This window comes from Crocuta crocuta, unplaced genomic scaffold, assembly GCF_008692635.1.
Source record: "Crocuta crocuta isolate KB4526 unplaced genomic scaffold, BGI_CrCroc_1.0 scaffold36, whole genome shotgun sequence".
NCBI classification, from domain to species: Eukaryota; Metazoa; Chordata; class Mammalia; order Carnivora; family Hyaenidae; genus Crocuta; species Crocuta crocuta.
The window spans coordinates 18556593-18582414 of NW_027532203.1; the positions used below are offsets into that span (position 1 = coordinate 18556593).

General features: G+C 40.4%; 2 protein-coding genes across 6 annotated transcripts in view; one reads left to right on the forward strand and one right to left on the reverse strand.

Annotated features, from left to right (window-relative positions):
* The window catches only part of HAUS1 (HAUS augmin like complex subunit 1), a 14595-nt gene extending 4201 nt beyond the window's left edge, over positions 1-10394 (reverse strand). For all 5 annotated transcript variants that reach the window (XM_077777663.1, XM_077777662.1, XM_077777666.1 and 2 more), the window contains exons 1-6: positions 10320-10394; positions 9368-9542; positions 3974-4109; positions 2484-2618; positions 1354-1477; positions 888-953 (exon numbers count right to left, since the gene is read on the reverse strand). In XM_077777663.1, coding sequence (XP_077633789.1) covers positions 888-953; positions 1354-1477; positions 2484-2618; positions 3974-4109; positions 9368-9542; positions 10320-10349 — 666 coding nt within the window. In that variant the 5' untranslated portion in view covers positions 10350-10394. The remainder of the gene's footprint in view (positions 1-887; positions 954-1353; positions 1478-2483; positions 2619-3973; positions 4110-9367; positions 9543-10319) is intronic.
* Positions 10395-14172: 3778 nt separating this feature from the next.
* On the forward strand, positions 14173-23076 carry ATP5F1A (ATP synthase F1 subunit alpha). The gene is made up of 12 exons (XM_077777660.1): positions 14173-14305; positions 15916-15994; positions 17162-17331; positions 18941-19114; positions 19203-19369; positions 19560-19708; positions 20162-20313; positions 20416-20640; positions 21117-21224; positions 21347-21491; positions 22566-22716; positions 22853-23076. The coding sequence occupies exons 1-12, from the start codon at positions 14246-14248 to the stop codon at positions 22932-22934; spliced, it is 1662 nt and encodes a 553-aa protein (XP_077633786.1). The 5' UTR covers positions 14173-14245; the 3' UTR covers positions 22935-23076.
* The last annotated feature ends 2746 nt before the right edge of the window (positions 23077-25822 follow it).

Below are 25822 nucleotides of genomic sequence, written 5' to 3' on the forward strand. Positions count from 1 at the left end.
CTAAGTATGATTTCTAGGAAGACAGAATAATGTGATTAAGAGGAATCAGAACGTAAGGGAACAATTAGAATCTCAAATACATATTTATGAATTGTCAGCTTTAAATTCCAAAAATCAAAGTATAAAAAATCTTAAGAAGGGCGCCTGGGTGGCTCAGTCAGACTTAAGCGTCCGACTTCAGCTCAGGTCATGATCTCACGGTTCGTGGGTTTGAGCCCCACGTCGGGCTTTGTGCTGACAGCCAGCTCANGGTGGCTCAGATCATGATCTCATTGTTTGTGGGATCAAGCCCCGCATCGGGCTCTGTGCACACAGCTCAGAGCCGGGAGCCTGCTTTGGATTCTGCGTCTCGCTCTTTCTCTGCCCCTCACCTACTTGCACTCTGTCTCTGTCTCTCAAAAACAAGTAAACATTAAAAAAATTTTTTAAAAAAGGAATATATAAATAATAATAAAATAAAACAAAGCCCCTTTCTCCCTCTTCCTACTAAAATACACACAACACTTACACAACCTAAAAACCTAGAATTGCATCCTCTAGGAGTTTGGGGGCCTGCATTTTTACCATACATGGAAAGAGAAGAAGAGGACCTAGAGGGTTAGCACATAATCCCTCAATAAATTTATTTTATAAATAAGTCAGTAATATATAACTGACTCTAGCAAAGACTTTCACTAGGACATAGTAGTAAATAAAGGAAACCAAACAAATGTGAGCATAGATACAGCTAGCTATGTAATAAAGGTATAAATACCAGTGAACATAAAGTAGAGAGGTAAAGAAAAACAGGTCAGTAGTGAACAAAGCTCTATAAAAAGAAGCAAATGAAAAGACAGATTGTGTGCTAAGATTCTAAAGAAAGCTAAATTGGGTTAAAATCAGCTCACCTCTGAGAGGGCTACCAGGGACTGGTGAGACAGAGAAGCATCCATGCCTCTGGCGGAAAGCTGCTCCTATAATGACAAAAAAGGGAGTTCAGTGAAAAAAAGTATTTCGAAAGTGACCATCATGACATATTTTCATCATATAACATGGTAAAGAGAAGCTACAAATCATAGATGAAAGACTACACGCATCTAAACAGTTCTATGCTGCATGTGGGTCATTTCAGATAGTCACAGATTTGTGACAAGATGGGTGCAGTGCTAAGAGTCGGGGCCCCTGGGCTTTGGGCCCTAGCTGTCTGTGTTACAATCTGGATTCACTGTTAAGCAGCTCTGTGACCTTGGGTAAGTTACCTATCTTCTCCGTAGTTCCCTTATCTGTAAAAAGGTAAGAATACTGCCTAGTTGTGAGGATGAAGGTCGACAAGATGTCTGAAAAGAACTAAATATATCAGTCCTTTGTACAAACCTCTGCAGCTCTGATTCCAAATCTGAACTCCTCTGACTTTGCTTTTAGGAAATCCATGTTCTGAAGACGATTGTCAACTTTGGCCCTTTCCGTAGACAGATGCAACTCTGCCTTCTTTAGATCCCTTTAAAAAGTATAGTTGAAAACATTTTCTCTCTTTCCTCAGTGGAATTATTATAAAAAAGAAACTCTGGATTAGCCAAAAATAGACAACATACTTGCTAGCTTTTCTATCATAGATTTTATATCCCAGACTAGCTACCGTGTGCTCTTCCAGGTCCTCCTCCCCTCCGTGTTGCCATCTGAGATTTTTCTCATGGAATACTAAGTAAGTTTAAGATTAATCTATGCCAATTATTCTTGGAGAAAGTAAACCTGTTGCTTAAAAAAGTGATTTAATATATTCTAAAGCCAATTTAACTTATGGAAGTTCCAAAGCCCTCTTTCCTAAATGTGACATGATACAGTGCCTTGTGTATACATATTTAGTATTTGTAAGAAAATTTACACCCCACCAAATTACTTGTGCATATCCACACTCCTGATCTACAGCATCTAAACTCTGGGGCAACCAAATATAATGTGATTTTAGGCTGCGCCATGGCTTATAAGTTAAAAAGAAAAATTCACATACATTTTCAATATTATAAAACCCAGGCTATCTATTTATTATTTTAAAAAGTATTTTTTAATGTTTATTTATTTTTGAGAGAGAGAGAAACAGAGTTTGAGATGGGGAGTGGCAGAGAGAGAGAGGGAAACACAGACTCCTAAGCAGGCTCCAGGCTCTGAGCTGTCAGCACAGAGCCCAATGTGGGGCTCAAAGTCACAAACCAGGAGATCGTGACCTGAGCTAAAGTTGGACGCTTAACTAACTGAGTCACCCAGGTGCCCCAAAACCCAGGTTATTTATAAAAGAGAAAAAAAGGTAAGAAACTATATGAAGTAAAAGATGATCTGTACCCAACCCCTACCTCTACCCAAGTCATTTTTTACTTAGAAAACCATTTATGGACTCCAGTTCCTAATGTGTTGGTTTAAATCCTGTCTACTGCCAAAACTAAATCTGACAAGGTCCTGTTACTGCCTGTATAACAAACATCATCACCACTTCCAACTCAGTTACTTACTCTCGTAAACATTTTTCTAACACTAAAGTTGCAGTTAGATTTTTTTCAAGTTTTGCCAATTCATGCTTGATTTCTTCATTTTTGGATTTGGTACGGAAAAGATCAGACGTCAAATCATTCACTGCAGGAATAAAACTAAAGAAAGGATCTGGTCATATAAACGGATATAAAGGACAATAATGACAATTATTTCTCATTTCTAACAATGATTTTATATTAATATGGATTCTTCTATAATCACGTAGTTTCATGCCTCTATGCATTTTTCAATTAAGAAATTTTTTAATGTTTATTTTTGAGAGAGAAAGAGCAAGTGTACATGTAAGTGGGGGAGGGGCAGGGCAGGAAGAGAGAGAGAGAATCCAAAGCCTGCTCGATGCTGTCAGCACAAAGCCTGACATGGGGCTCAAGCTCATGAACTGTGAGTTGAAGTCAAATGTTCAACTGACTGAGCCACCTAGGCACTCCTCTATGCATTTTTTATATGCTGTTCCCATTGCCTGGAAAGCCCTTCTTCAGGCAAATTTCCATTTGTCTTTTAAAATTCAAATAAGATTTACTCCCATTCTGGAACTCACTACCCCTTTCTCTGTGCTACTTATCAACAGTTTGTACATTCTTGTACTGTTAAAGATGTCACAGTATGCTATAGTTTTACATACCCATTCCCTTATTTGACTGTGAGCAGAGACTGTTCTTGTTGACAATTATTATCCTATTCATCTCTGCTTCCCCACTGCCTATACATATATATGGCTATATGCCTAGCATATAACTGGTATTTGGTGTCTGCTGAATTGACTTAATTCAAGTTTAGGTTTCTTATGTTCTTATACCTGAAACACTACTTTCTGAGCATATATATAAATTCCAAGTCCTTATATGGGCATTTAAGTATAATAGCTATACAGTTCTCTGATTATAAGTTATAGTGGGAGTCCTAGCTAAGATATGGCCACCAATGACAATTATATGGACTTTGGAGTCAGACTGGGTTTGAATCCCAAAGCCACCATTTACCAGCTTGGAGAAGTTATTTAATATACCACTCCTGAGCTTAGGTTCCTCTTATGGTTGCTGGAAAGAATAATGTCATTATATAAATGGAAAGCCCATCATAAAGAATAAACGTTTGTAATCTACCCATTGTGACCAAAATTCACCATGCTCAATAAGATAATTTAGGCTACTGCTTTTCTGTTTACAGGGAACAGTTTAAGTGTTACCTAACTTCTTTCCAAACATACATGAGAAGCAACCTTCACAAACCTAATCCTGAAAGAAGACAACACTAAAATTTAAATAATGCCAAGTTTATCTAAATTAAACACATACATTTACTAGTAATGATAAGAAGGAGTTAAGTAAATTCAGTGTTATTGGATTTATCATTAATTTCCTATGTGGAATTACCCAGTCAAACAAAAAGTCCTTAGTTGAGACTTTATAGTATATATGATTACAGAAATGAAAACTGTCATAAGAATTACCTAGCTAGTGAGGAATCCTTTGTTTCAAGGGCCACTGCACTGTCAACCAAAGCATTCAGGTACCTAGAACCAGCGTCAGACAGATTGGCAGGGGAAAAATTCACACTTCCCATGAGAAGGTCTTGAAGATGCTTGGCTGAAAAGATATGAGTTATATGGAGACTAAGATGTTTGTTTTAATTTTTAACAGCTTTCTTAAAATCTCATCACATAGCATATAATCCACTCACCTATAGTGTACAATTCAAAAGCTTTTTTAGTATATTCCCAAAGTTGTGCACCCATCAGTACAATCAATTTTAGAACATTTTCATCACCCCAAAAAGAAACCCCACATTTCTTAGTTATCATATTCCAATTCCCCAACCCATGAAGCACTAGCAACCACTAATCTACATTTTGTCTTTTCTCATTTCATATTTGGGTATATGCCTAGGAGTGGACCTGGTGGTCATATGGTAACTATATTTACCCATTTGAGGAATTGCCAGACTATTTTCCAAAGGGACCATATGATTTTATATTCCTCCAGAAGTATATGAGGATTTCAATTTCTCCATATCTTCACCAACAATTTTTGTTTGTTTTGCTATTGTCTTTTTTTTTTTTTGCATTGTGATCATTCACAGAACTTAATAAATCATCAACTTAAGACCAGAATATTTTTCTTTTTAATAGCAGCCCTCCTTGTAGCTGTGAAAAGGAATTGTTTTCATTTGCATTTCCCTGATGGCTAATAATGGTGGCTTAATGGTTATTTTTATATCTTCTGGGAGAGATACATATTCACGTTCCCTTTCCCATTTTTAATTGGATAATTTGTCTTTTTATTACTGAGTTGTAAGAGTTCTTTATATGTTATAGATACAGGTCCCTCATCAGATATGATTTGCAAATGTTTCCTCCCATTCTGTAGGTTGTTTTTTCATTTATTTGACAGTGTCCTTTGAGAACAAAAGTTTTAATTCTGATGATGTTCAATTTATCTACTTTTTCTTTTATTGTTTGTATTTAGGGACTTTTAGCTAAGAAACCATTGCCAAATTCAAGGTCACAAAAATATGCACTGATATCGTGTTAAGAGTTTTAGGTTTAGCTCTTACATTTAGGTTTTTCGTTGATTTTGAGTTAATTCTTTTATATAGTATGAGGCAGCATCCAACCTCATTCTTGTACATGTGGATATCCAGTTATCTTAGCACTAGTCATTGAAAATGCTACTTTTTTTCCTCCACTGAATTGTCTTGTTACCCTTGTCAAAAAATCAACAGACCAGGGGTGCCTGTCTGGCTTGCTTGATGGAGCATGCAACTCTTGATCTCGGGGTTATGAGTGTGAGCCTCACGTTGGGTGTAGAGATTAGTTAAAACTAAAATATTAAAACAAAACAAAACAAAAAACATCAACAGACCAGGTGTTAAGACTCCCAGTCTAATAGGGCAAGGATCTCTGCATATCTGTTGTCCAGTGAAAGTGGTGAAAATTGTAAAAAAGAAAAAAAGAAACCCAACCATGTAAAAGCACAAAAACAAAATCAGATCTAAAACACAATGATTTAAAGCCTCTGGAAATGGTCCTAAGAACAATCAGCAAATGAAGAAACATCTAGGCAAGAAAATCTATGAAAACTCAGTAAGGAAGGTGAGAGCTTATGATATTTAAACCAAGACCACTTTCCTTCTCCCTCCCACTTTAGCGAGGCAGAGGCTCTACTCCAGACTATTGTAGTCAAGAACCCAGGGACCCCTCTGCCCCCAGCTCCCAGCCAGAGGGCTTTCTTTCCAGGATGAACACGACTTCAGTATTTCTCATCCTGCCACCAGCTATCTGTTGCTGAGACTAAGTCCTAGGTGAATGTGGATGAGAGGTGTGGGCTCTCTCCAGCCGGTCACTGTTCTTAGAATCAAGTTCTAACTTGGGTGAGCTTCTACTATGGTGAGAATACTGGGGCCCTGAGGCCCCTTGCACCAGCTCATGAGGTGGCGATTCCACACCAGGAAAGTCAAGCCAAGAGGACCTGCTGCTGCACTCCCCCGTCCACTCAGCACTCAGCATCTACCCTGGGGTGTCACTCAGAGAAAAGCTTGCTATTCTCTCCAACCTCAGCTCATCACTGGCTCAGAGATTTTGTGCAGAGGAAGAACAAAGCCATAGAAGAGATAATTCCTGGGGCGCCTGGGTGGCTCAGTGGGGTAAGCGCCCAACTTTGGCTCAGGTCATGATCTCACGGTTTGTGGGTTCAAGCCCCGCGTCGGGCTCTGTGCTGACAGCTAGCTCAGAGCCTGGAGCCTGCTTCAGATTCTGTGTCTCCGTCTCTCTGACCCTCCCCTGCTCATGCTGTCTCTCTCTCTCTCAGAAATAAAAAAAAAAAAAAAAAAAAGATAATTCCCATGTATCTTCCCAAAGGAGCTGAGTTCATTTTCAACAGAGCCTGGAGAAGTCCAAGCCTAAGGAGATTCTCAAGAACAATGGAAGTTATAGTAAAAAGCAATTGAGAGAAGAGTCAAGACACAGGTTAAACTGTGGGCTAGTTAGTTTACATGGGAGAACCTGAAAATTAGACATCTAGGAAGAGCCATCCTTGGGTCACAACAAATATCAAACACTGCCCTCCAAAACTATTCCTGTAAGGGTGCCAGAATTTGAATTAGCTTGTAGAACAATTTGTGTCCCACAGCATTGTTGAAAACAAAAATCAGATGTCAATTAGCGGAATTTTACACCTGGATGTGGTCTATGAAAGAGAGTAAGACAGTCCTACCAAAACCACTGACATCTCAGAGTGACTGTGGGAATACTTAAGTATGTGGCTCCCTGAGGGGTAACATCAGAGGCTTAACAGGGGTAAATAGATGTCATTAAAAAGAGTCAGTCACTAAGCAAATACAAAAACAACAAAGACAACAAGCTCTGGGACACTGTGGGTGTTGAGAGACTAGTACTCAGGGTGGCTACAATACACTATCTAAAATGTCCAGTGTCCAACAAAAATATATAGGCATGCAAAACGAGAAAGGATGGCCCATGGTAAAATGCAAGCAAAAGAAACTACCTGTCAGAATGACCAGATGTTGGATTTGTCAGAAAAAGACTTAAAAATAGCCATAATAGGAGCACCTGGGTGGCTCAGTCGGTTAAGCGTCCAACTTCGGTTCAGGTCATGATCACACGGTTCATGGGTTTGGGTCCTGCATCGGACTCTGTGCTGACGGCTAGCTTGGAGCCTGAAGCCCGCTTCAGATTCTGTGTCTCCCTTTCTCTCTGACCCTCCCCTGCTCGTGTGTTCTCTCTCTCAGAAATAAATAAAACATTAAAAAAAAATAGCCATAATAAACATGTTCACAGTATGAATGGAAACCATGATTAAAGAAGTAACAAAAGCTATAAGGACAATGTTGTATCAAATATAGAATATCAAAAAGAGATAGAAATTGTAAATGGAAACTCCAGAGTTGATGAGTACAATAACTAAAATGAAAAGTTCACTAGAGAAAACAAACAATAGATTTGAAGTACCAGAATAAATAATTAGTGAACTTGAAGATAAAGTGATAGAGATTATGGAAGCTAAAGAACAGAGAGGAAAAAAGTGGGCATGCTTGGGTCGCTCAGTTGGTTAAGCATCTGACTTTTGATTTCAGCTTAGGTCATGATCCCACGGTCGTGGGATTGATACCCACATCAGGCTTCTTGCTGAGTGATAGAGCCTCTTTCTTTCTCTGTCTCTGTCTCCCTCTGCCCCTCTCCCCTGCTGTGTGCTCTCTCTAAAAATAAAATTTAAAAAAAAAAACGTGAAAAATAAAAGAGCGTCAGAAAAATGAGGAAAGAGGGAAAAAAAGGAGAAAAATAGTCAAAGAAATAATACCTGAAAAGTTCCCATATTTATTGAAAAACAATAATCTACACATCCAAGGAATAACTCAACAAATAACTCAACTCAACAAATCCAAGTAGGATAAATGCAGAGAGATCAACAAGCATACATATCAAAATAAAAATGTTCAAGTAAAAGATAAGGAGACACTCTTGAGAAGCAAAAGAAAAAGGGCTTGTTATTTACGAGGAAGCCCCAATAAGATTAACAGTGGACTTCTTGGCAGAAACCATGGTGGCCAGAAAGCAATGGGATAACATAGTCAAAGTGTTCTAAGAGAAAAACTGTCAAGAGAAAATCCTACATCTAACAAAACTATCTTTTCAAACATGAGTGCAAATAAAGATTCCCAGATAGGCAAAAGCTGAGAGAATTTGTTGTTAGCAGTCTTGACTTGTAAGAAATACTAGAGGAAGTTCTGCAGGATAAAAGCAAGAGACCCCAACCAATAATTCGAACGCTCACGAAAAGAACGATGAACACCAGGAAAGGTGGCTAAATTCTAAAGAGTATAAATGCATATTTTTTTCTCCTGATTTAAAAAGCAATTGGGGCGCCTGGGTGGCTTAGTCGGTTAAGCGTCCGACTTTCGCTTAGGTCATGACCTTGCAGTTCGTGGGTTCGAGCCCCGCGTCGGGCTCCGTGCTGACTGCCTGATCAGAGCCTGGAGCCTATTTCAGAGTCTGTGTCTCCCTCTTTCTCTGACCCTCCCCTGCTCACACTGTCTCTCTCTCTCTCCTAGAAATAAATAAAAAATATTAAAAAAAAAAAGCAATTGTATAACATAATATGCATCCAAAGTATGTTGGGTCATAGAAATGTAAAATATATTCTAAAAGCAGTATACCAAAACAAAAAATCAATTTTGCTGTATGTTAACTTTAAAAAAAAAAAAAGCTGGAAAAAAGCCCATACATAGTAGAGTTACAATATAAATTGCACTACATTGAAAACATTGCATGTAACACATGCCACATACATAAGTTAGTTAAATACAAGGCAATTGCAGGTCTCACTTCTTTCGTATATTCTGACCTATAGATTTTTATCAATTGTGTGTGTGGTTAGTATTATAAAAACAACAGGTTTCCCAAATACACTTTTTCAAGCTACATAGGCATAGCATACATAGTGATAGTGTGACTTGTTCAAGTCTCACAGTTCATGGCTGCAACCTCAGATGTCCCAATGGCTCATTATAACTAAAGCATGGAGACTGGAAACAGATCAAAAAGATATGTAAGTGAAAAACCACACGCATCTTGTATGTCAGGCTAAGTTTAGATTCATGTTTTAGGGGTTACTGTTGTGCTATCAGTGTACCAATTAAATTTACATTATAACAAAATTTATTGCATATTAAGTTGTTATAACAGAATGGGAGGCAAATCTGGGTAAAATAAAGAAGCAAAACTAACAAGCAGTCTACGTTAAATTAAATCTTGTATACTTTAGCATTATATATAAAATATAGTCATCTCAAGTTATTATTTCTTTCAAAATTCTGTTACTAATCTTACCTTCTGATTCATATTCGCTTGCTTTCTGTTTCAAGTCCTCTATTACCAGGCAGACATCCCTGTCCCGGAGTTTGTTGCGTTCTGAAAGGTGATGTAAAATCTCCGTGGTCCGAGGATTCACCTCATATTGTGGAATGGGGTGATCTCCAAATATTTTTTTCAACCATGCAGCAACCTAACCATTAAAAGAAAGACAAAGATTATAAATCTTGTTTATTGTAATAGCATGAAGGAAATATTCGAAAGGAGTGAGGAGAAGCAAACAAAATGTGTCGTAGAAATATTCTGACATCCCATTTATTTCACTTTATAATTTGTTTTTACGGAGATAAAATACCAGACTCTGGGGACAAAAGTGAGCAAGCACAAAGAAAAAATTACCATAAAACAATCCATCTTTTCCTAAAGCTACAAAGCTGTATATGCTAACAATCTGCATCACTCGAATAATTTTAAAGCTCAATATGAAGGTGTTCAGGCATTATTATACGTGAAAAGTCTGAAAAAAAAGAGTTGGCCCCAACACACCAAAAGCCCCGCTGTTCTGGGAGGCACCTAGAGTTGGGATGCAGGCTGAGGAGGTAGGTCAGGTGTGAAAATCCTACTAGGAAGCAGCGGTGAACGGTGAAGCTCGTCTGTAAGGCGGGTTTGGATTCGGAAGTCCCACTCTAGTCTGCTGAGAGGGATCTCCTAGCACGGGGCTCCTCAACCGCTGTCCAAGCCCAAGTCCAAGCCAGGAGAGGCCGGGGAAGGAAGGGAAACGCCCTTTCCCCGGGGGTCTAAGCGGAGTCGGGCTCCCAGACCGTCACGGCGGACTTTAGAAAGACGGACCCGCGGAGCAAGGGGAGGACAAAAGTAGAAATAGTGCGCCCACGAGATCCTAGGGCCGGGAGTGTGCTGCCAAAGACTCCGTTTCCAGGAGGCCGCAAATTCCCGCTCCAGCCCCCATCACCTGCGCCGCTTTCTCTTCCTGTGCTTCCATAGCCGCGGCTCCCGCCACTTGGAGAGAAGGTCCTCGCGGGAGAAGGGCTCGGCTCCCTCTGAAGGCCCCGCCCACACACCGTTGCTCCCGTCCCTTCTGGGCCCAGGGTTTCTGGGAGTTGTAGTTTTCTACTAGGACTCTGGCCCTCTGAGTTTTTGGGCCAGGCTGGTGGGAGACTCCAGCATCAGAACCTCTCTTCCTTTGCCTCTTCGCTGCTCTCTCTGCTCTCGGTATTATCATTTCCTGGATGAGAAGTACACCTGCCTAGAATCAGCCTGTTTTTTTCCTGATATTTTTATTTCTGACTTGAATCATTTGTCTTAAAAAATAAAAACCTGGAACGTGTTTTTTGGATAGCTGATATTTGTTTCTTTCACACGGAATGCATTAAGTTAAATTTTTTATTTTACCCTAACAATATGAGCTGCAGCAATCTTAATCTTATCCTTTAGTTTTCACTACCAAAGAGCTATATGTGCTGGAGGCTATTTTAAAACAGTTTGACAGCTGGGGCGCCTGGGTGGCTCAGTCAGTTGAGCTTCAGACTCTTGATTTCAGCTCCGGTCATAATCCCAGGGTGGTGGGATGAGCCCCCCATTGGGCTCTGCACTAAGTGTGGTACCTGCTTGGGATTCACTGTTTCCACCCTCCTCCTCTGCTCTTCCCCTACTCATGCAAACTCACGCTTTTTCAAAATATACAAACATTTATTTTAAAAAAGGAAGAAAATTTGCTTTAAAAAAAAGAATAAAACAGTTGACAGGAGCCAATATCTGACACTGTCACTGCTGTTTAGTCATTCTTCCATCATTTCTTGCCTTGCCTAAAATTCTCCCTTCATCCTTCACTCTATTTGACACTATGAGAGGTTCTCTATATTTATACAGCAATATATAGTTTTCTATGTGTTTTCCTATTTTAGTTTCATTTTTTTTAAAGTTTTCTTTTTTAATGTTCATTTAATTTTGAGAGAGATAGAGAGATGACAGAGTGTGAGCAGGGGAGGGGCAGAGAGAGAAAGACAAAAAATCTGAACTAGGCTCCAGGCTCTGAGCTGTCAGCAAAGAGCCCAATGTAGGGCTTGAACACATGAACCATGAGATCATGACCCCAGCCAAAGTCAGGCAACTGAACCATCCAGGTGCCCTTTTATTTCATTTTTACAAGGGCTGGTAAAAATAGATGAACAGATTTTACCTATTTTCATGTTGAAACACACACACACACGTGGATTAAATGACTTGACCAAGATTGGGTAGTAGAAGCTAGAATTTGACCATAATGTTCTGTGTTTGATTAAGTGTTTATCTTTGAAAGCTAATTAGACCACACTGCTGCCTGCAACCTCCTGCAGTATACTGTTACATCAGCAAAGGTAGACTGTGTACTCAACTGTCTGATATATGTGGTTTAGCACTAAATATCTTTCTTCTAGGTTGTGTGCGTATTTAACATGATGAAACCTTGCTTTTCAAAGAAATTTTACTAACTAGCCAATACCATATTGTATGGCTTGTTTATTCTTTTTGTTTTAGTCAAATATATCTCTGCTCAGTAACCAAATTTCTGGTAGGTTGGTATAGCCTCTGAATATGTGGGGGAAAGTTATCTTTATGCTTTTTGTCCACTTTCATCACTACACATTTCACAAAATAACCCTCCAACTTTGTTGTTTCTACAAACCAATTTTCTGTGTGTGTGTTAGCCTACTATTACTTATGAGGAGAAGGATGCTCACCTTGAAAATAGAGTAGAATTTTAGGGAAAGGGATTGCTGATCATACATTTGCAAGCCATCTTTTAGGAAATGACTCTTGACCCAGATATTCATATACTCCACCCAAATTAATGTTTTAGGTGTAAATCAGGATTTGGTGAATGAAGCTGAAAGATGCTCCTTAGAACACTTACAAGTGAAGGCAATATTAATAGTTTTACTATTACAAAATACCCAATATCTACCCCCCCAATTCTGTTCATATCACAAAAATCTCAGTAAAAATTCTGTGTGTGTATGTGTGGGGCTAGTTCTGACCCAATTTTTTTTTTTAATGTTTAGTTATTTTGAAAAGGAGATAGATAGAGAAAGCCCAAATAAGCTGGAGCAAGGGAGGGGCAGAGAGAGGGAGAAAATCCTAAGGAGGCTCCTCGCTGTCATCACAGAGCTGGATTCTACCAACCACGAGATCATGACCTGAGTGGAAGTCAGACACTCAATGGACTGAGCCACTTAAGTGACAGGAGGGCACCCCAGGTGCCCCAGTTCTGTCCCCATCTTTATATGTATAATATTTATTTAGTGTTTTTTAAAATATTTTTTTACTTATTTCTAGGTGAGAGAGAGAGACAGCGTGAGCAGGGGAGGGTCAGAGAGAGAGGGAGTCACAGACTGAAACAAGCTCCAGGCTCCAAGCTGGCAGTCAGCACAGAGCCCGACGCAGAGCTCGAACCCACGAACCGCGAGATCATGACCTAAGCGAAAGTCGGACGCTTAACCGACTAAGCCACCCAGGCGCCCCTATTTAGTGTTTATTTTTGAGAGAGAGAGAGAGAGAGAGAGAGAGAGAGAGAGAGCGAGAGCTAGCTGGGGGCGGGGCAGAGAAAGAGGGAGATACAAATCTGAAGAAGGCTCCAGACTCTGAAAAGGAGGCTCAAGGAGTCGGACACTGGGTTAGAACCCACACTCACAAACTGTGAGTTCATGACCTAAGCCAAAGTCAGATGCTTAACCAACAGAGCCCCCCAGGCGTACCTGCCCCAATCTTTTTTTTTTTAACGTTTATTTCTGAGAGAGAGAGAGAGAGAAAGCGCGCGCGAGCAAGCAGGAGCTGGGGATGGGCAGAGAGGGAGACACAGAATCTGAAACAGGCTCCAGGCTCTGAGCTGTCAGCACAGAGCCCCATGTGGGGCTCGAACCCACAGACCGCAAGATCATAACTTGAGCCGAAGTTCGACGCTTAACCGTCTGAGCCACCCAGGCACCCCTCCTGCCCCAATTCTAATGTGTAGGTATAGGAAAGGGTTTTTCTTCATCATTTCCATTTTATTCCAAATTTAAAAGCATAGTCCCTGTTGCCATGAAACTAATTGCTGGTAAAGGAAAGCTTGAATCCTAGTCCAGTCTGGGGTGAGACGTCTGATTCTGGACCACTCTCAGTAGAATTGGCAATCACTCTTTGTGAATTCCTTGTTTGTTACCATTAAAAAAAAATTGTTCTAAAATATAGAATCCATCCAGATAGAATCTCAAAGAACTGCGAATTTCCAACTTGAGTGTGTAATGGATCCCCTAGAATGGTGTGGGTGCCTTTCAAAAATTTGGGTTCCTCCAAATTTTCGACTTTTATAAGAGGGTCTGGGGGTGCGGCCAGCGACCTTCACACTAACCAGCTCGGCAGGCCCAGGGTGATAATTGTTTATTCTTGCTACAGCACCAAGGCTTTTAACAGCTGTAGTCTGAGACCCCACATCATCAACCTCCTGTCTCCTTCAAACCAACGGCGCCTGGTACAAGGTGACTCCGACACCGTCTCCCTGTGAGGACCCCTCCTGAGAGCCGCATCATAGCGGGTTCCGCTACCCACTTGGTCGCCAGGGGCAACCATAAAGCCGATTCAGTAGGCCAAAATAAATATGTGACGAACGCCTGAACCGAAGCTGGCAAAGGTCTAATCACTCATTTTAAGTTAAAATCTAAAAACAATATTAAAAAAAAAGTAACTCCACCCTCAATCTTCCTCCAAAAGGCAGATTCGCGTCCGGAGGTGAACGTGAGGGGCGGTACTTCCGGGTCAGGTGGCCCGGCTGCCTTGACCTTCCTCGCCGCTCAGCCATTTTGTCCCAGTCAGTCCGGAGGCTGCAGCTGCAGAGGAGCCACCCTAAAGAAAGCTGTGAAGATGCTGTCTGTGCGCGTCGCTGCGGCCGTGGCCCGCGCCCTTCCTAGGCGGGCCGGGCTGGTGAGTGCGGGCAGCCGGCGGGAGGGATGTGGCCCTGCAGGGGGCTGGTGGTGTGCTGACTCGAGAGCTCTTTCTGCAAGGAGGGTGAGGGGCTGGCGGGCGCCGCCATCTTGCACCGTTGGCTGCTCGGGCTGGGCAGGGAGGCGGCGCAAGGGCCTTGTTGCTCGCCATCCGTGCGGGACCGTGCAGGGCGGTGCAGGGGAGGTGCTGACCTCGTTGCTGTCTAGAGATGGGGCCTCGGGGAGGGTTCCCGAGCTCAGTCCAGTACTGCCCGAGAGAGGCCTTGGGTGAAGGTCAGTGCTGGAGCGCTAGCTCTCCGCCGCCTGCTCTGAAACGGCAGGCTTGTCCCCGCCGATTCTCCGGGACTGCGCCGCTGAAGGTCAGAGCACTGCTGCTAGCTCTTGTTGAAGCGGTCTAAGGAAGGCTGACATTGTATGAAGGTCAGCAGGCCCCAGCATTTCACCTCTGCTCGGAGGTCGGTTTAGGGGAAAGCAATAGATGAAGGTGCTTTTCTGAATACTTCGGCAAGCTATCTCTTCGTGCTGAATACTGAAACAATAGCGAAACAGCGCAAATGTGCATTTCATGTGGCAGATAACCGTGACGGCACTGACAGCAGCGAAGCCTAAATTGCCTCACGCAGAAAGACTCTTTGCTTTGTGTTGTGGTACTTAGACATGTTTTAAGATTTCGTCCTTGAGGAATCGTTAGACAGTGATTGAAAACCTAAGATAGAGCATAGGTTAGAAAATATGAAGGTCGTGCCCTCCCTTCATTACTTATCGCCCTTGAAGTTAAGGCTTACATATTTTTTTCCATGTTAAACAATCTCGGTTTCAAAGGTGAAATAAACCTATTTTATTGTCCTAATGCAACTGGTATCAAAAAGCATTTTTAACAGATTTCATCTGGTCCTGTAGAAAGGAGTAGATTTAAAATTGTCAGTGACCAAAATTAGGGCATTACAACTTGAAGGAGAAGGAGAGGGTCCAGATGGCTGTAGGCTTTGTCCAAGGCAGGAAAAAAAGAGTCTACAGCCATACTTAGTTTCTAATCAACCTCTAACATTAACAACTCAATTTTTGTTTGTTTTTTAAAGTAAGATAGGATATGTTATTGATATTTGCCCCTTTTAGAAAGCTGTTCTCTTACTGAGAATTTTCACAATTGAACTGAAATAGATCTAAAGATGAAATAATAGTAACTGGTGCCTTTAAAAGAAAAGATAATTGAAACTTTAAAAACAAAATAGACCATTTTTTTTTTTTTTTAAAGTAGGTGCCATGCCCAATTAGGGACTTGAATTCACTACCTTGAGATTAAGAATCATGTGCTCCACCAGCTGAGCCAGCCAGGTGCCCCTAGATTGCATTTTTTAAATTTGCTTTTTATAGAGTACTTCTAGCATTGCCAGGAGCTGCATAATAGAATTTTTCTCATATATCAAAAGCTACTTTGTTATGTGACTAATTGTCTTCCACTTTTAAGCAAAATATTTTGATAATATTTTCACTGATAACTTGATCACAGTAAGCCTACAGTTGTTTAAGCTTGCCAGTTTTCTAAAGGATTTTTTAAAAATCATATTTTTAAAAATGTGTATGTGCTAGGTCTCCAAAAATGCTTTGGGATCATCCTTCATTGCTGCAAGGAACCTCCATGCCTCTAACACTCGTCTTCAGAAGACTGGTAAGTCAGCATTTCTAAGCATACATACGCTACAGTTACTGCCTTGTCAGTAAGTGAGAAAATAAGTTACGTAGGTTACATAACTATTGTGGTTTTTAATTTTCATTTGTTAATTCTTTCAAATTTGTTACCACAAATCTCAGATTCTTAGCCCAAAATGTGCCATTTAGCCCTAACTTAGTAGGTTTTCTTGTTCTAGTGAAATATTTCTTTTATCACGTTACTACAGTTCTCTTTCTTTCTACACTTATTTAAAAAATATTTCTAGAGAGAGTGTATGTGTGAGCAGGGGAGAGGAACAGAGAGAGAGAATCTTAAGCAGGCCCCATGCTCAGTGTGGAGCCTGATGCGCTGCTCAGTCCCACAGCCCTGGGATCATGACCTGAGCTGAAATCAACAGTCCCAACGCCCAGCTGACAGCTACCCAGGGACCCCTCCAGCTTCCCCCCTCCCCCCGACCCCCCCCCCCCCCNCTGATCATCCTTTCTGAACTATGAAATATTTGTTTTTCCTCTCCTAAAAAATTAGGAAAAAGTAAGCAGTCTTTATCTTTGTTTTTTGTCAGTGATAGCTGCTAATCTATATATGGCAATCTATGAATTTACACATTGCAAATAGAATAGAGAAGTGGGGAGGTGAGCATAGGAAGATGCTGTAGGTTAGGGAATTCCTTTGGAGATGTGTGATTGGAGCTTTTGAACTAAAGATTAAATAAGTGAATACATAGGGGCACTTGGGTGGCTCAGTTGCTTAAGCATTCTACTTCAGCTCAGGTCATGATCTCACAGTTCCTGAGTTTGATTCCGTGTTGGGCTCTGTGCTGACAGCTCACATGCTAAGATGAATAGTATTTCCATGTTTTTGAAAAGAAAGATATTTGTATTTTGTTAACAGTTGCTTTTAAAAACAGATTGCATGTTTAAACTTCTGTAAGAGTTTAGCCAAAAAGTCTGGTTTCAACATTGATAGATTCTTAATCACTTGGATTTGTTTTTATTGTAATGGTAGATACCAAGGTTTTTTGAATAGAGCCAAGTATATTATTCTACATTTTTAGAATAATTTGACTATTGTGTTTACAAAACTATAGTTTTTATACTGTTGGGGAAGTGGGTTTTAAGATCTTGAGACCAGGCTATTTTTGCAATGGAATTTTTCTCTCAATAGGCACTGCTGAAGTGTCCTCTATCCTTGAAGAGCGCATTCTTGGAGCTGATACTTCTGTTGACCTTGAAGAGACTGGGCGTGTCCTAAGCATTGGTGATGGTATTGCCCGAGTACATGGGCTGAGAAATGTTCAGGCAGAAGAAATGGTAGAATTTTCTTCGGGTTTGAAGGTAAATTATGAGATTTTGGTGTTTCAGGATTGGTCTCTGAGTTCATTTAAAATTCAGAGATTTTGCCAGTGTTTTTTGTTTTTTAACTTTAAATCTCAACTTGTTCAGTGTTTTAGTCATTATTGTAAAATTCATTTCTGGTGGAAAGTTGAAAGTCATTGAGCTTGTATTTCTAGTAAGAGTAGATGTATTATTTTTGAGGTAAGGTTTAGTTGTCAGAAACTCTCTGATGATAGAATCTTCTTTCTATTAGGATGAACCTGGTTGTTTTCTGAAGAAATCAGAATATGATAGCTGGGTGGACCGGGGGAGTGGATTACCCATTCAGCACATGGGAAGAGACTGTCTTGGTTCTGTAGCTAGTGTCCGGTGTTAGACCTTGGCTAAAAATTTAACCTCCCATTTCTTCAGTATACATGTATTACGTAGTTTTGAAAGATGAGGTGAAATTAATGAACTAAGTTTCTGTTCACCTTTTAAGATCTAAGAGTTTAGTCTAGTACCCCCTAATAGAACTTTGTGTAGTGATGGAAATACTCTGTTTTTAAGTATAGTAACTATTATAAATGTGAGGCTGTTGAGTGTGTAAAACGTGGACTTCTCACGGAAAGAGTAGGTGATGTATCTCAGCTGTGTTAATTAGAAAAGTAAGTTTCTCAGACTTTGGTAAGATGGTGTTAATTCAAATTTTTAAATAGTCACGTGATTAGTGACTATTTTTATTGAACATCTAAGATTTAAAGATTTTATTTCTTCAATGGTATTCTATGATATTCCTCTATTCTAAGTACTTCTACAAAGCTTTTGTTACTGACTGGACTCTGTTCCTGGAATAACTGTTTTCCTTAGTGATGATCAGGGACCTGAAGATCTTCCTGTTTTGAAATACGGTTATAATGATGAGAGATGACCAATCACTATTACATTATGGCAATTTGTTCTTGTTTGAGTAGCTTTTAATTTCACTGTCTACTAACCTGCTGAGTTCTCAGTAGATAATTCTTTAAATAGTGGATGGAGCTTCTCACAGATAGAAAGATGTAAATCAACTGTGTCTTAAAATTTCCAGTTGATCATTTTATTTCATAGTGATCACCCAGTTTAAAATTGTTTTTTAATGTTTTATTTATTTCTGAGAGAAAGAGAGACAGCATGAACGGGAGGGTCAGAGAGAGAGGGAGAGACAGAATCCGAAATAGGCTCCAGTTTCTGAGCTAGCTGTCAACACAGAGCCCGATGCGGGCCTCAAACCCACGAACCGTGAGATCATGACCTGAGCCGAAGTCGGATGCTTAACTGACTGAGCCACCCAGGCGCTCCACTGATCACCCGGTTTAAAAGCCATAGACAAAAGAAATGCAGTGAAATAAGCTTAACCTGTTCAGTATTTTTTGCTTCTTTTAGGTCTTTGAGGATGTGACAAAGTAGCATTTAGGTTTATCATAACGCAGTCTTGACCAAAGAAGGTTGTTGGAAAAATACTTGTAAACCAGATCTAAAGGACAAGACTACTTTTTTTTTTAAACTAGGTATTTTCATAATGTGTAGTGTTGATCTGTGGGGAGCAAGTACTACTTAAGTTTCATGTGTGTTTATGTATTTTTTGTAGGGTATGTCTCTGAACTTGGAACCAGACAATGTTGGTGTTGTCGTGTTTGGAAACGATAAACTAATTAAAGAAGGAGATATTGTGAAGAGAACAGGAGCCATTGTGGATGTTCCAGTTGGTGAGGAGCTGTTGGGCCGTGTTGTAGATGCCCTTGGTAATGCCATTGATGGAAAGGTATGTTTAACATTTATTAGATGTGGTTGTAGTCTCTAAAAGACATCAAAATTGATTGTTCTGGGTGCTTCTTTTTATTGTTTACCAGGGTCCAATTGGTTCTAAGACCCGTAGGCGAGTTGGCCTGAAAGCCCCTGGGATCATTCCTCGAATTTCTGTGCGTGAGCCAATGCAGACTGGCATTAAGGCTGTGGATAGCTTGGTGCCAATTGGTCGTGGTCAGCGTGAGCTGATTATTGGTGACCGTCAGACCGGGTAAAGCTTGTTAAAAGTTCGAACTAAAATATGCTTGTGGAAAGATTACTTTTCAGGCTTGGAATGGTAAATGATTTGGATATAATGGGGAGAATAGAATGTGATGAGGATTAGCAGTAGTACTGAAATTTTAAGTTAAGAAAACCTTTGAAGCATTTACTAAGATTAATGTTTACTTTCTCTTTTAAAGCAAAACATCAATTGCTATTGACACAATCATTAACCAGAAACGTTTCAATGATGGAACTGATGAAAAGAAGAAGCTATACTGTATCTATGTTGCTATTGGTCAGAAGAGGTCCACTGTTGCCCAGCTGGTGAAGAGACTTACAGATGCAGGTATGAAAGAACTTTAGTCCTGGGGCACCAGGCTGGCTCAGTGGGTAGAGCATGTGACTGGATTTCAGGGTTGTGAGCTCGAGCCCCACGTTGGAGGTAGAGCTTGCTTATAAGAAATAAGTTGTTTAGTCTCATTATTGTTCTGTGGGAGTCCTATTGTTGCTAATCTTAGGATAGCATCTACTGAATGAAGACTGGTTTTGATTATTCCTTAATGAATTGAAATTTCATTAAGTCTAATTCAATAAGTAAAACAAAAACAAGTAAAAAATACTGTAAAAACTGATCAATCTTAAGGTTTTTGTCAGTTTCTTTAAAGTAGATGCCATTTAGAAGCTCTGGCTAATCTGACTTTGGTAGATTATTTAGTGAAGTACGTAATTCTTACTGTAGTAGTCTCTAAAATCAAAATGTTGATAACCTTGTAAAACTTAAAATTTATCTTCTTCCCAGATGCCATGAAGTACACCATCGTGGTTTCAGCTACTGCTTCTGATGCTGCTCCACTTCAGTACCTGGCTCCTTACTCTGGCTGTTCTATGGGAGAATATTTTAGGGATAATGGCAAACATGCTTTGATCATCTATGATGACTTATCCAAACAGGTCAGAGGGTATATATTTTTAGGATCTGTGTGTTTGCACCAAATGGAATGTGACAAATTTATGTTCTAATAACTAAACTTCATAAACTTTTTTATCCTCTAGGCTGTTGCTTATCGTCAGATGTCTCTGCTGCTCCGCCGACCCCCTGGTCGTGAGGCCTATCCTGGTGACGTGTTCTACCTACACTCGCGGCTGCTAGAGCGAGCAGCCAAAATGAATGATTCTTTTGGCGGTGGCTCCTTGACTGCTTTACCAGTCATAGAAACACAGGCTGGTGATGTGTCTGCTTACATTCCAACAAATGTCATTTCCATCACTGATGGACAGGTATTATTTTACCATTAAAATAAATATAAAAGCTTTGGATGACTCCCAAGTTGAGGCTGATGTTTATGAGTTAAATACATTTTATGTTTTATTGTGGACAGTTTCAAACATAGGAAAGTAAGGAGAATGATATGAGCCCCACATCTCTTTCACCCATTTCAATTTGTGGTATAGCGGACCTCATCTTTGCTTCATTTATAGCCACTACTAATTTCCCTGCTAGATAATTTTGAAGCAAATCTCAGGTCATATCACTTTATCTGCATATGTTTTTATATGAATTCATAATCTTTTTTTCTCATCTTTTAATCTTACCAATAATAAATAGATATGGGTTGTGAAAGATTGGAAGGACTCTTTACCATGAGAAGACAACATTCTTCCTTGGAGATGTTGGGTTTCAGATTTTTGACTTAACTTTGAAAATATTTGATTTCTTTAAGCTCATTTGCATGTGTATTCTCTGTATGTCGTAGATCTTCTTGGAAACAGAATTGTTCTACAAAGGTATCCGCCCTGCCATTAATGTTGGTTTGTCTGTGTCCCGTGTTGGATCTGCTGCCCAAACCAGGGCCATGAAGCAGGTAATTTGCATCACTTTGTCAGAGAGAAGGGGTGTCTTTAGTTTAAAATCTAAATGTTTTTGCTCTTTGTCAATGAGTTAAGTGTTTTTATATTTCATGATTTAACCATTTCTGTATTTCAGGTGGCAGGTACCATGAAGCTGGAATTGGCTCAGTATCGTGAGGTTGCTGCTTTTGCCCAGTTTGGTTCTGACCTTGACGCTGCCACTCAACAACTCTTGAGCCGTGGTGTGCGATTGACTGAGTTGCTGAAGCAAGGACAGTATTGTGAGTTGTTTTTTCATTTCATCAAGTTCCTACTGTGTGTTAGGGCCTGGGAATATCACACTGCTCCCTACATAAGCTATAATGCATACTGTTTTCTTTCATTAAAGATGGAGTGTTTTGGATGTGATAGATACCTATTGTACTTGTATTACAGTTATTGTCATTATGTAAGCAACCAGGAAAACTTACTAAATATACTTACTACTTTCGAGAGTTAAAATCTATCAGATCCCTTCCTCTCCCCCTTTCCACGTTGGCTTCGAGAGAATGCATTTGGGCAGATTTAAAAGAATGTTAGAATGGGGCCCCCTGGGTGGCTCAGTTTGAATGTCTGACTTCGGCTCAGGTCATGATCTAGTGGTTCATGAGTTCAAGCCCCACGTTGGGCTCTGTGCTGACAGCTAGCTCAGAGCCTGGAGCCTGCTTCGGATTCTCTGTCACTCTCTGTCCCTCTCCCATGCGCACTCTGTCTCTGTCTCTCAGAAATGAATAAATGTTTTAAAAAATGTTAAAAAAGGGGCGCCTAGGTGGCTTAGTCGGTTAAGTGTCTGACTTTCGCTTAGGTCATGATCTCGCCATTCGTGGGTTCGAGCCCCGCGTCGGGCTCTGTGCTGACAGCCAGTTCAGAGCCTGGAGCCTGTTTCAGAGTCTGTGTCTCCCTCTCTCTCTGACCCTCCCCTGCTCACGCTGTCTCTCTCTCTCTCTCCTAGAAATGAATAAAACATTTAAAAAAAATTAGAAAAAATAAAAAAATAAAAAATGTTAAAAAAAGTATGCATTTGTTATGAAATGTCATCAACTTATATCTCAAGCAGTATAAATACTGCTAGATAATAAACAGTGCTTATGGAATATGCTCAAAGATAACACTTTAAGGCTTGTAAATATAAGGAAAAGTTTCCCTGGGGAGAGAAGTGGGAAAGAGTATTATCGTGGAGTTTCTCATAGAGAATATGAGAATAGGTGATATGGAGAAGACATGTTAATAATTGTAAGAAAAGGTAAGTTTCTCCGACTTTGTTAACATGGCATTTATTTATTTGAGCAACTCATTTGGCATTCTTTTGTTTTCAGCTCCCATGGCTATTGAAGAACAAGTGGCCGTTATTTATGCTGGTGTGAGAGGGTATCTTGATAAATTGGAGCCCAGCAAGATCACAAAGTTTGAGCAGGCTTTCTTGGCTCATGTTATTAGCCAGCACCAAGCTCTGTTGGGCAATATCAGGTAGGAACACAATTGGTGGCCTCTTTTTTATAATTTTTACGATACAAAGTTTTGTTAGAATTCTTTACAATATTGTGGCTAGTTATTGAATTTTTGTTAGCTCAGAACTGATGAACTGCTTTTCATTTCCAAATAGGACTGATGGAAAGATCTCAGAACAGACAGATGCAAAGCTGAAAGAGATTGTGACAAATTTCTTGGCTGGATTTGAAGCTTAAACTCCCTGTGGATTCACATCAAATACCAGTTTGGTTTTGTCATTGTTTATTCTAGTAATCAGTCCCATTTGTAAAAGGATTACTGTCCTACTCCAGATGTACAGAAATTACATTAAAAATAAAGGTTCCATATTGCTTGGTGGTTTTCTGTAGTTTGAATGATTCTTTTAAAAGAAATGTAATTAATTTGAGGAATTGGTAAGCCTGCTTTAAGCTCATTTTACTTGAATGTTATTCAGACTAGCAGGCCTAGACCATTCAAGACTGATCTCTTTGCAAGATTCTAGCGTGCTTTGTGATTGATTAAAGAATGCATAAACTAGGTAACTCGATATGTTGCAGCGTTCACATTTGACAATGTCGAAGAGCCTCGCTGGCTTCTCTGTCAAGAAGAGCAATCTGTATAAAGAGATGAATTGTAAGTAAGAGAAGACTAGGACAACTAAAATTCTCAAAGAAATGAAAAAAACTGGTCAGTGAAGTCTGAAAGATTGGGACGAAGGTTGAGAAAGAATGTACTAATGAGTAGAATTAGGAACATTTGTTAATATTTTCTTATTTAGTTTTCTTTAACATGACTTTTATAGGCAGCAGTTTATAATCATAACCAAGTTGGTCAGTTTTTATGATTAATATTTTTGGTCTTAATTAAGAAATCTTTACCTTACAGTCTACAAAGATAATTGTATATTTTACTAAGGTTTAAAGGTTTACTTTCATTATCTAAGAGCTTAATCCATTTATTAGAGTTCTTCAGAGAATACAACAAGTAGGATGTGTATAGAGAGATTGTAGAGGCTGGCAGGTTTGAAAGGGCAGGTGGACAGGCTGGAGACCCAGGGAAGTTTGTATTTAGTAGCAGGATTCCTTCTGCCTTGGTAGACCTCAGGTTGTCTAAAGGCCTTCCAACTGGATGAGACCCATCCAGGTTATGGAAAAGTGTTTGTTTTTTTTTAAATAATCTTTATTCTAAGTATTTTATTTTATTAAAAAAATTTTCTTTAAATGCTTTATTTCTGAGAGAGAGAGACAGTGTGAGCAAGGGAGAGTCAGAGAGACAGGGAGACACAAGATCTGAAGCAGGCTCCAGGCTCTGAGGTAGCCGTCAGCACAGAGCCCGACGCAGGGCTCGAACTCATGAACTGTGAGATCATGACCTGAGCCGAAGTCAGACACTTAACCGGCTGAGCCACCCGGGTGCCCCCAAAGTATTTTAAATGTTAATTGTGTCTAGAAAATGCTTGCACAGCAATTAGACGGGTTTGACCAAAAACTGGATACCGTAGCTTAAGTTGACACAGAAGATTGACTGTCTTCGGGGCATCTAGCTGCCTCAGTAGAGCATGAGACTTGATCTCAGAGTTGTGAGTTCAATCCCCACATTAGGTATAGAGCTTAAATTAAAACAGGTGCCTGGTGGCTCAGTCGGTTAAGTATCCAACTCTTGATTTTGGCTCAGGTCATGATCTGCTCTCATGGTTGGTGAGTTTGAGCCCTGCGCCAGGCTCTGTGCTGGCAGAAAGGAGACTGCTTAGGATTCTCCCTCCTTGCTTTCTGCCCCTACCCCATGCTCTGTCTAAATAAATCATAAACATTTTAAAAAGTTAACAGGGCGCCTGGGTGGCTCAGTCGATTGAGCATCCGACGCTTCATTTCGGCTCTGGTTGTGATACCAGGGTTGTGGGATCGATCCCCACATTGGGCTCTGCTGAGCGTAGAGCCTGCTTGGGATTCTTTCCAAGTTTAAAATAATTTTCTTCCAGGGGTTCCTGGGTGGCTCAGTTGGTTAAGTGTCCGACTTCAGCTCAAGTCATGATCTCACAGTTGGTGGGTTTGAGCCCTGCATCAGGTTCTGCTGAACGCTTGCTCAGAGCCTGGAGCCTGCTTCAGATTCTGTGTCTCCTCTCTCTGCCCCTCTCCCGCTCACCCTTTGTCTCTCTCTCTCTAAAAATAAATGTAAAAAAAATTTTTTTAAAAATATATGTTCTTTTATTTTTAATGTTTTTTATTTATTTCTAGGGGAGAGAAAGAGAGACCGCGTGAGCAGGGGAGGGTCAGAGAGAGAGGGAGTCACAGACTGAAACAGGCTCCAGGTTCTGAGCTGGCAGTCAGCACAGCCCAACGCGGGGCTCGAACCCACGAATGGCGAGATCATGACCTAAGCGAAAGTCAAGACGCTTAACCGACTAAGCCACCCAGGTGCCCCAAATGTAAAAAAATTTTTGTTTTAAAATATTTTTTTCCATATTCCTATCCGATTTTGAGGCTTCATTTATTAAATGAGTCCTCCATGTAACCTGCAGTGATCACTGTGTTAATATTTAAAGTTTCACCCATGTCTGGGTCTTTCTGGGCTCTTCATTTTTAAATTGTTAACAGGTATATAATTTAAAGAATCAGAAAGTCAAGACACAGCTGTTTATGAGAAAAGGAAATCACTTGTTTGCCTACCCCCAACCTCTTCCTACTTTACAAAGGCAAGTAATTTTTTTTTTTAATTCTTTTTAATGTTTTATTTATTTCTAGGAGAGAGAGAGAGAGACAGCGTGAGCAGGGGAGGGTCAGAGAGAGAGGGAGATACAGACTCTGAAACAGGCTCCAGGCTCTGAGCTGGCAGTCAGCACAGAGCCCAACGCGGGGCTCGAACCCACGAACCGCGAGATCATGACCTAAGCGAAAGTCGGATGCTTAACTGACTAAGCCACCCAGGCGCCCTGTAATTTTTTTTTTTTAACGTTTATTTTGAGAGATTGCATGGATTAGGGACAGAGGGAGAGAATCCCAAATAGGCTCCGTGCTGTCAGCGCAGAGTCTGATGTGGGGCTCAAACTCAGGAACTGTAAAGTCATGACCGGCGCTGAAATGGTCGGACACTTAACCGACTGAGC

Excerpts from the sequence above, each read along its gene's own strand:
- ATP5F1A (XM_077777660.1), top strand. The coding sequence starts at position 14,246 with ATGCTGTCTGTGCGCGTCGCTGCGGCCGTGGCCCGCGCCCTTCCTAGG. Across the intron at positions 19,709-20,161 it reads GAAGAGACTTACAGATGCAG|ATGCCATGAAGTACACCATC; the intron begins GTATGAAAGAAC and ends TCTTCTTCCCAG. Across the intron at positions 20,314-20,415 it reads ATGATGACTTATCCAAACAG|GCTGTTGCTTATCGTCAGAT; the intron begins GTCAGAGGGTAT and ends TTTATCCTCTAG.